Genomic DNA, 10396 nt, shown 5'->3' with positions numbered 1-10396 from the left:
AACATATATGCACTTAAAATATATGTTCGCCGAGCTTCGTAACATTTGATAATGAGAGCGAAAGAGAGCATTCATTGTAACAGCGCTACAACTGTTACATTAACAGAGATGTCATCAGGCAGGCAACATTCGCGTTTTATTTAAGAACAGTTCGAACTCTTTTGTAGTGCTGTTTTGCTTCTCTCACGCACGGAAAACGCAAATATATAAAACACCGCTTTAAAAAAATTTTCAAATATAAGGAACAAGCAAACAGTTGTTTACTTATCGATAAAAACGATAACGACTTTATCCCCGTCTGCCATCCTTAAGGTGTACTTGTGTGCATGTAAATATATATATATATATATATATATATATGTATACTCTTTAGGTGCAGAAAAAAACATAAAAAGTTGATAAAAATTAAATAACAAGAGTAACAAATATTATTAAATAAATAAACGTTTTGACAGAGAAGTAAACAATTTTTATTAAATGTTAAAAAATAACGACATGATAAAATAAATAAGCTAAATGAAAAATGGAGTCAGTCTAGAAAAAAGCAAACGGTGAAAAAGTGAAAAATTTTCAAAGATATAAAAAACATATATCAAACTGTGTTTTTAATATTAAAATTACATATTTACATATTTTTGCCTTAAATTACTTTGCAAAAATAATTTATAAACCGTTAGATGTATAGACAATTTATCTAGTCGAGCTGCTGGGAATTAAAAACTGTACATATAGATGCACGGGCATTGCACGCATAGACTGAATTGAAAGAGGGCAACTGCCAGTGTTAAGTTGTATGTTCTAAAGCTGCTGTATGTATGATATCGTTGAGTGCTTTGCTAACAACGCTGGGAGTTATGAATAACAATCAAGCAAATAACGTTTCTAATCAAGCTGCCGCTGCTGCTGTCAACCAAAATAACAATAACAATGCTGGGCCAAACGTAAACCAGGCAGCAATACCTGCAGCCGTTGGTATAAACAATCAAAATTCGGCCGCCGAAGGCAGTATGGAAAGAGGCAGGTAAGTATATCGTGTTTCCTAGTTACGGTTGGAAATTTTTTCTCATTTATTTTATCTATTTGTAGTTGTTTGCTACGTTATGCCAGCCAAAATTCTTTAGATGAAAGTTCCCAAAAGCATATACAACGTCCTAACAGTAAAGATCGTACTGTCGGTCAATATCACAATGAATTGCATTCCACGCATTCTTTTGAGGCCATGAACGAAATGCGCAAGTATGTCACTACATATGTAAAACTGTTTTTGTGTTTATTTTTACTTTCAATTACAACTTATTTTTTTCTGGTCTGATTTGCAACTTACTAAACCGGCCAAGTAGGTTTCTAGAGCATTAGACCCAAATGAACTAAATGCATAAATTTTTAAATTTAAAACATATACGATTTCAATTAAATACAACATCAAGGATTATTCCACAATTTAAAATAATTATTACTTTATATCTGATATAATATAAAACAACAACCCCTTCATACGCGTAATACGCTTAACGTTAACATTTAACCTTGAACTTCTAGTTTAGTGTTGATTTCATATTTTTATTATAATTCCAGGGGATGTATTAAGTTCGTCAATTGTTTGTCTGCCTTATGGGGCGATCCGTTGTTTAAAAATGTACATCTTTAGCTTCGTTATAACAACAAACACATGAGTATTTGTATGTCTAAAAATGTCAAATATGCCAAATTAAACAAATTTCAATGATGAGATTACGTTTTTAGCTTCTTTCCTTTTTAAGAATTATCGAAAACGTGCTCAAATACACCCGCCCCTTCATATCTATAAAATCATTCTTATATTCAGTCTTAATATCAGTCTTAATGGACGACATTTTGACGAAACTGGTCTATATTTAAAAAAGCCTCAAAATTCCCGCAACAAATTGGCTATAATTGCGCTAACAATATGTCTCTTTAGGTCAGCTATAAAGCAAAGGCAGCTGACAAAGTAGTAAACCAGCTTATTTTTTGAAGCAATCAAGTTGAGTAAAGATTCAAATTTGTGAGTCCTCCCTTTGACGATTTAATAATCAAAGACCTCAATTATCATCGCCTATCTTAATATTTTTAAATAAACGAAGCGATGACGGTATTCTCTCCTTCCTCCATCTAAAATTTATACAAATTATTTCGATTCAAATATCATGCAGTTCGCAGCAATTCAAAACGTTTCTCTCTGTACATAAAAATTTATGTTTTTCAAGTGGAGTGCTCTGAAAATTCCGTACAAACTGACAATAATGTTTATTCTTATATTTGTGTATATACTTATATAAATAGCGCTGAGATGTTTTTGTGACAAGACTGTGACGCAAAAAGTATTATCAATAATTTAATAACTTGTTTAAATAAACAAGTATAACGTGTAATAAGTTTTGCAGCTTTGGCCTGTACATATATAGAAAAAAAGGGACACAAAGTTTAATTATATTAATTACTCTAAGACACAGCTTTGTTGTCTAGTTAGCTTAAGAAGTTAATCTTTATCGTCTCAATTCATTCAGGCATTTATAAGAATTACTTAATTAATTACAGACAAAATCTGTTGTGTGATGTTACCCTGGTAGCTGAAGATATGGAAATACCAGCCCATAAAATGGTCCTAGCATCGTGCAGTCCTTACTTCTATGCCATGTTTACAGGATTTGAAGAGTCACGGCAGGGTCGAATTACCCTACAGGGCGTCGATCATCATGCTCTTGAACTTCTTATCGAATACGTGTACACATCAACGGTAGAAGTCAATGAGGATAACGTGCAAGTCCTGTTAACAGCAGCCAATCTTTTGCAATTAACCGATGTTCGAGACGCCTGCTGTGACTACTTGCAAACTCAATTGGATGCCAGCAATTGTTTGGGTATACGAGATTTTGCGGATATGCACGGTTGCGTCGAGTTGGTTAATTATGCCGAAACCTATATAGAACAGCATTTCAAGTAAAATTCGTAATGAACCTTTAAGAAAATACTTCACTATATTACTATCTTTATCCCTTAGCGAAGTAATACAATTTGATGAATTCTTAAATTTGACACATGAGCAAGTAATTAGTTTAATAAGTAATGACCGTATATCGGTCTCCAGCGAAGAAAAGGTTTATGAATGCGTTATAAACTGGATACGTTATGATCCCACGCCACGCGAACAATATACTGCAAATTTAATGGAACATGTGCGCTTGCCGTTTCTATCAAAAGAATATATAACCCAGAAGGTTGACAAGGAGCCTTTGTTAGAAGGCAACATTATATGTAAAAATTTAATTATTGAAGCACTTACTTATCATTTACTACCTTCGGAAATTAAAACGGTGCGTACAATACCACGTAAACCTGTCGGACTGCCAAAGATACTATTAGTAATAGGAGGTCAGGCGCCAAAAGCAATACGCTCGGTTGAGTGTTATGATTTGCGTGAAGAAAAGTGGTATCAGGCTGCCGAGATGCCCAATCGAAGATGCAGGTGGGTTAAATAACATCAAAATATTGTCCAATAAAATAATAATTACCTATCCGCAGAGCCGGCTTAGCGGTATTAGGCGACAAGGTGTATGCTGTAGGTGGTTTTAATGGCTCATTACGGGTGCGTACTGTAGACGTTTATGATCCTGCAACAGATCAATGGTCTACCAGTAACAGCATGGAGGCAAGACGATCGACTTTAGGTGTTGCAGTACTTAATGGTTGCATTTATGCTGTGGGCGGTTTTGATGGTACTACAGGCCTTAGCTCGGCTGAAATGTTTGATCCAAAAAATGAAGTTTGGCGTTTCATAGCGTCCATGTCTACTCGACGTAGTTCAGTGGGCGTAGGGGTAGTTAATGGTTTACTCTACGCTGTCGGCGGTTACGACGGTTATACACGTCAATGTCTCTCCTCAGTTGAACGCTACAATCCCGAAGCTGACACTTGGTATGCTGTAGCAGATATGTCGGCACGTCGCAGCGGCGCTGGCGTAGGTGTACTCAATAACATACTCTACGCTGTAGGTGGTCATGATGGTCCAATGGTGCGCAAATCTGTAGAAGCATACGACCCTGAAAGCAATCAATGGCATTCAGTAGCTGACATGTCATTTTGCCGCAGAAATGCTGGCGTTGTAGCTCATGATGGCCTACTCTACGTAGTGGGAGGAGATGATGGTGACTCAAATTTATCATCAGTCGAGGTTTATAGTCCCGAAACTGACTCTTGGCGTATACTGGCCGCGGCCATGATAATTGGACGCAGTTATGCCGGTGTGTGTATGATAGATAAACCCATGTGAATAGAAGAGCAGGGTGCATTAGCACGGTATGTAAGCAAAATTTCATTCACATATATTATTTCTAACTATTTTTAAATTGACAGACAAGCGGCCGCCAATATAATGGGTATTGTGGATGATGAAAATAGTCAAGCTGAAGGTACAATAGAGGGAGCTGTTGGTTTGGTTCGCAACAGTGACCAACATCAACAGCCGCAGGCAAATATTACTAACAGCAATAGCAACAGTAGCAACTGTAATCAACAGCAGCAAATAAATCATCCACACTATGAAAATATCTACGAAACCATTGAACAATACAATGCGGCTGCTCGGGGTGGTGCAGTAAGTGGTGTTGTCGCAATTCCTGCAGCAGTCAATGCGGCCGCTTCAGTAAATGCATCGAATAGTACTAATGCCCCTGCCGAAGAGCAATCCATTCCACAACAACAACAGCAACCACAAGGAAATGACAATAACGCACAAACACAACAGCAGCAGCAACCACGTTTGTATAATAGCATCAATTACCGTAATGATTTGTATGATCGGGCAAACGCTACCAATATCGGTTCCACATCCTCAAATACCACCACTGCAAACGGCGGTGGCAATAATTACGATATACCCAGATCAGTACGCTCAGCTCTGGGTTTCAGACGCAATTTTCAATTGGATTTACACGCAGGTAATTAAAAGAAAAAAAAAAAAATTATTAAAATTTTTAAACTGAAATCCTATTTTCTTGCAGCAAATCCTCGATTTAATGCTTTACGTTGTAATGGTATATCCTGCGGCCATACTGCCTTACATAATGCCTACGGTAGCAATAGTTCTTGTCAACGTCAGCACAGTTTTGACGATTCCGAATCTCAAAATTATTTCAATTTAAACAACTATCCTGCACCGACTATGAGATACGAGAATATTTATGAGCAAATACGCGACGAACCAGTCTATCGCAACACCACCGGCACCTCGTCGACGTCCAAGAGCGCCAGATTGTACGGACATCTTAATGTTATTGGTCATGGAATAGGACGTATCGAGCGTCATTTGAGCTCCTCATGTGGCAATATTGATCATTACAATTTAGGTGGCCACTACGCGGTATTAGGTCAGTTTTTCTTCTTCTAATTTTCAACCATTTTAATTTCCTTTTTTAATTTTTGTTAGGACATTCGCATTTCGGCACTGTTGGCCATATACGTTTAAATGCCGGTTCGAATAACGGTGTCAACGGAGGTAGCAGCAGTGGTTCAGTGAACACAGGTTCCTCTACATTATCTAACGGCGGTTCCGCCTTGACTGCTTCCAACTCGAAAGACACCGGTAACGTAAGAAATAGTGCGTCGTCCTTCTTTAGTTGTTTGCACGGTGAAAGTACACAAAGCATGAACAATATTTATAAAGCCTCCAGCAATGTAGCCCAAACCACCAACACCAACGTAAATGGAAGCAACGGCCAATCTATACAATCAACTATTACCCCCAACAATTCTAAAGAACGTGAGTCGCGAGCTTCTTCTGTAGGACCGTTGCTTAACAGCAATGTCACCAATTCATCCGAAACAAACTCGTCTGCTACTCTTCATAAGGCCACTGGAGCTATACCAAAAACCAAAGCTTTAAATTTAGGTTCAACCAAAACTTCTAGTTCGAGTTCGTCGTCGCCCCCTACCACCGAGAAATCGGTAGCTACTTTAAAAAATACTTTAAGCAAGAAATCAACTACGTCATGTGCAAATACTAACACCAACAAATTAACAACTGCAACGAATACCTTTAACACTATGGCCATGGAGCCCGGCAACAGTACGTTAAATCGGATTTCAAAGTCTAGTCTGCAATGGCTGCTGGTTAACAAGTGGTTACCACTATGGATAGGCCAAGGTGCCGATTGTAAAGTTATAGATTTCAATTTTATGTTTTCACGTGACTGTGTCGACTGTGATGCCGCCTCAGCTACCGCTCAAATGACCAATCCGTACGCCACACCGCGTTTAAGTGGACTGCCGCAAGATATTGTTCGCTTTAATGCCCGAGCTATGTGCTGCAACGCTTCGCCAAATCAAATGTCATTTAGACGGCAGAATTCAGATTTAAATAGTCGGCCTGTACATAACACTTTAAATCGTTTACGCGAAGCGGAAACGTTCGTCAACAGTCGACGCTATGAAGATCCATCATACGAAAACGTTCATGTGCAATGGCAAAACGGTTTTGAATTTGGACGTTCTAGAGATCAAGAACATAATGCAATTTGCGGTCAGAACTCAACAGCTTCATACGCGATCACTGCTGTGAATAGGAACGCATTGCAAAGAGCTCGATGCGATAGTCCGAATTTAAATCAAAGAGTTTCCACCAATATTGCAAGCAGCCAACAGAAACGTTTAAGAACTAATACAAATAGTAGCAGCAGTAGTAATAGCAGTAGTAGTACGGGTAACTCCAAGTATAAAGATCCCTATCGTAATTACGAACTGAATACCGAAAGCAACACCTTTAAGCCGAAATCAAATCAAAACATGAAGTGTGACACCTTAATCGATAGCAACGCTAGTGAGAGTACTAATAAACTTATTGACGCAAATGTTGTTATTCTACCCGAAGAATTAGAAGGTGCTGTTGGGGGCACAAATCAATCACCATTATTGCCCACTGAAGACGCTACTGCAGCAGTAAATCTCTTAGAAACTAACAGTACGAGTGTATCGCCGCCTTTACCGCTCGTCAATGACATTGAACCGGAAGCGAAAACTGTATTTGCTAAGTCCGCAATCAATGAACAAAAAGATAATTAGAAGATGATCTTGTGTCGATTTTTTTTAAAGCGGTTATAATTAAGTATAACTTATAAGTAAAAAACAACAACAAAGTATACGCACTTGAATAATTTAATCCGCATTTTAAGTTTAACTTAATAATGGTAATTAGTTTATTAGCGATTAGTTTTCCCGTCTGTCCGTCCATAAACATTGGATTAGAAGACATTTGCTTATTTAACTTTATTAACAGTATGAAGGAATTATAAGAATACGATTAACCCAATAACAAAAACACATAATTTAATAACATTTACAAGTATTATCAGTTAATATTTAAGCGTATTACCTTAAAACCTAATATTTAATATATATAAAAAATACACCTATTATTATTACTGACAGGATGATTTTAACTTAAGTAAAAAACAAGCATATTCATCCCATACCTTGCAATACTCATTCATCGTATAATATTCATATCAAAACTTAGAATTTAATTTTTTTTTTTTTTTTGTTTTTTTCAAATAAAACAAACAACGCCGAATATGCTGCAAGAGAAATCAAAATACATTTACATAAATGCATATATAAATAATTCTCATCAAATTTATTTACATATATATAAATACATATATACATGTAGTTGTAGAACTAAAATCGTTTTTTATTTATAATCTTAAACGTTCGCGACTCTGCGAATCACTTTAGCAGATATGTCGAGTGTTTAAAAGTTTTGTAATAAATGCATGAGTAATGTTCAATTTCTTCTTTATTCGTTTGCTTTGAGACCTTTTCGACGGCAATCCAGCCATAAATCAACATAAATTATAACAAGGGCAGAATCCAACTCTACCCTACGGTGAAGTTCAATTGAATCCAAATAGGAAACGGTAGTAATAATAAAAACAAGAAAGAGACAGGTGTAAGTCAATCAATTCCTTTCTTGTATGAGGGGTTTGTGAAAATTTTCGTCAGCGACTTATGTACCCCAGGGTACATAACAAATAAGTTCGATGATTTCAGCCTTTCTCTACATAAAATAACAATTTTCCATTTAATATTATTGGTTTACCCAGTGCACATATGAAATTTGGTGACTTTATGGAATAAGCGCATATATATTATCAATAATTTGTAAAAATGCCAACCATCTGAGAATAAGCATATACGTTTGTTTTTGGCGCTAATCATGGAGCGCTCAAAATTCTTCTTCCAAATTCATTACTTTTATTGTTCATTTGAAGAAATCCGCTGCTTCAGAGGCTTATGGTGATACTGCTTCATCATATTCCAATTGTCGGTTTTGGTTTGGACAGGAAGAAATTTTCGAAAGCCTGACTGACTTGCTCCTCAGAATTGAAGGTTTTTCTCATTCAAAAAGGTGATAGTCTTTGGGGGTGAGGTGGGTGTGGTGAAACAGACCATCCAACCTCAAGAATTTTTCTTGAATCACCCATGCTGTATTTGGCCGCGCATTGTTGTGGAAAAGAAGGACATGGAATCCAGCTTTGCGAACTTACGATGTTTTGCTTTAGATTGATTTCGTGCCACTAGCTTGTCAAAATCCTAGTACACGCTTTATTTACAATTTTTACTAGATCTCTTCAGAAATAAATTATCTGCACGAGCTTAGATTTGCCAAGATTTCGACGCTTCTTTTCGAACTCCTGAAGTGCCTGAAGTGAATACCCTGCTTATATACCCTATTGAGAATAAGTGACCAATATAGGTTTTAATGCTAACTTTGTTATTAAACACGCCACCTGTTTCCTGTAAATTGATCTTAAATTTACCATCAATCGGCAGCTGCATAATAAGGTACCGTTATCGTAAAACACCAGCTGCATCAAGAATTACTTTATTACACTACTAGGTAAAATATCGAAAATCTTTAAAGGGGCGGACATAAAGTCTTAAATGGCAACTATCATGAGCTGCCACGCCACTGTACTGTTTTTCAGGAAAATGAAAACAAAAACATATGGTTTTAGAATCAAAAAGAAATAAATCCCTGTAAAAGTAAACAACAAATTAATGAAAAATAAAAATAAGGGAGTTAATATAAAACTGAATAAGCTTGCAGAGATTTACATTAGGTATAAATTTGCCTATGAATTATCCATAATTAGGAAATTACCTTTTATTACTCTTTAAGAAAACAACTTGATGAATACATTTCCACCTTAAAATATTATTCTTAATTTAGCCAGAGAATAACTCCTAAGTGCTGCAGCAATGGCGTCGAAGGCTATCTAAGGCTTTACTGGAAACTCTACCGCGCATGAACTCACGATCATTGAGTTGCTAGTCGAGACTCTTTGCCTACTCAGCAAGTCAGGCGGATGACCTTGTTTTCCATTCCTTACAGGAAGCTAGTGATCGCAGCCGACTGAGCACTCACGATAACGCACGACCATAGTAAGCACTACCGCCCTTCGATTTGAATCCCCGAGAGAAAGTCTAGTTTCGTACCTTCTAGTTTTTTATGAAGGAAACTGAAAAATAATAAAATTTTTGGGAAGTAAATTAAGTTTGCTAAATTTGGATCGCGTCATATACTTTTCTTGGCATCCTCCAGTATGGGGGCATTAAAAATGTGCCTTTGCATGAAAGTAAAGTGTAATATTTTATGTATTAATACCAAAATTAGTGAACAAATGCATTGGACGAAGTGGAGTAGGATATCTACCGATCGACATCACTCAACTATTATATGGCTACTTGTGTTTTCTTAGTTCTTACTTACTCCTCTCTAATTGCACATGTTTTCATCGTTTCACACGTTACTTTTACGTCTTGCGTGTGTGGTTTTTTCTTATAATATGTGGTTTTTTTTTTACATTCGCAAATGTACATGTTTGCTTTCGTAACAAACCAAGTACACTATACACGTTTTCCGAGATTTTTTTGCTTATCTATCTGGCTTGTGTCGGAAAGACGTACTGATGTCATTTGGAATACGCAAACTTAATGTATAATACATAAGTTTTTCGGCAGATGAGGTTCAAAAATGTTTTCACCATATTTACAAAATTTTTAAAATTAAATAATAAAATCCAAAGTAAACGTTTTCCGCCAAACATGTAATCAATATTTTCTGCAAACATTTTCTAACCAGTTAAAAAAAATGTTTTATTTGCAGCAGGCATTTAGTTTAATTGTATAACTAATCTTATATGACTTATATGACTGGTAGTGGAAATTATAGCGTATGTTTGGTTCCTTTTATAATTCCAGAAAACATTATCCTTTTTTTAATAAAAATTGATTCAAATTTACTCAGTACTTAGTGGCTATGTCAATTAACATAGGGCTCGTTTTACTTTCATATTAGTGGAAGAAGAATATCCTCGTAAGT

The 10396-nt window shown here is 36.3% G+C and overlaps 1 protein-coding gene and 1 long non-coding RNA gene across 4 annotated transcripts; one reads left to right on the top strand and one right to left on the bottom strand.

Moving 5' to 3' along the window:
* Positions 1-297: 297 nt before the first annotated feature.
* On the top strand, positions 298-7613 carry LOC119635317 (ring canal kelch protein). Of its 3 annotated transcripts, XM_038030090.1 has the most exons (9): positions 298-312; positions 678-1021; positions 1087-1236; positions 2557-2958; positions 3020-3484; positions 3541-4314; positions 4372-4955; positions 5019-5384; positions 5444-7613. In XM_038030090.1, exons 2-9 carry the CDS (start codon positions 816-818, stop codon positions 7072-7074), a joined length of 4578 nt encoding a protein of 1525 aa, XP_037886018.1. In that variant the 5' UTR covers positions 298-312; positions 678-815; the 3' UTR covers positions 7075-7613. The 3 variants fall into 3 exon arrangements, with proteins under 3 accessions (XP_037886018.1, XP_037886020.1, XP_037886019.1); XM_038030091.1 differs by lacking the exons at positions 298-312; positions 678-1021; positions 1087-1236 and adding an exon at positions 2411-2496 and having other exon boundaries at positions 5444-7611; XM_038030092.1 differs by lacking the exons at positions 298-312; positions 4372-4955; positions 5019-5384; positions 5444-7613 and having other exon boundaries at positions 598-1021; positions 3541-4288.
* A 427-nt stretch (positions 7614-8040) lies between these two features.
* LOC119635522 lies at positions 8041-9296 on the bottom strand. The gene is made up of 3 exons (XR_005247067.1): positions 9176-9296; positions 8802-9049; positions 8041-8741 (listed from the first exon to the last, which is right to left on the bottom strand). It is a non-coding gene; the product is annotated as an uncharacterized LOC119635522 (long non-coding RNA).
* Positions 9297-10396: the final 1100 nt, after the last annotated feature.

The sequence above is a fragment of the Glossina fuscipes genome, unplaced genomic scaffold, assembly GCF_014805625.2.
Source record: "Glossina fuscipes isolate IAEA_lab_2018 unplaced genomic scaffold, Yale_Gfus_2 26, whole genome shotgun sequence".
Lineage (NCBI taxonomy): Eukaryota > Metazoa > Arthropoda > Insecta > Diptera > Glossinidae > Glossina > Glossina fuscipes.
Note: the sequence above shows the minus strand (reverse complement) of the source record. Positions and strands in the feature narration are given on the sequence as shown.

What these genes read in the sequence shown, in the direction of transcription:
- LOC119635317 (XM_038030092.1), top strand. Translation starts at nt 816, where the DNA reads ATGATATCGTTGAGTGCTTTGCTAACAACGCTGGGAGTTATGAATAAC. An exon ending in GGCAGTATGGAAAGAGGCAG is followed by an intron (nt 1,022 to 1,086) that starts GTAAGTATATCG and finishes ATCTATTTGTAG; the next exon opens with TTGTTTGCTACGTTATGCCA. An exon ending in TATATAGAACAGCATTTCAA is followed by an intron (nt 2,959 to 3,019) that starts GTAAAATTCGTA and finishes TTTATCCCTTAG; the next exon opens with CGAAGTAATACAATTTGATG.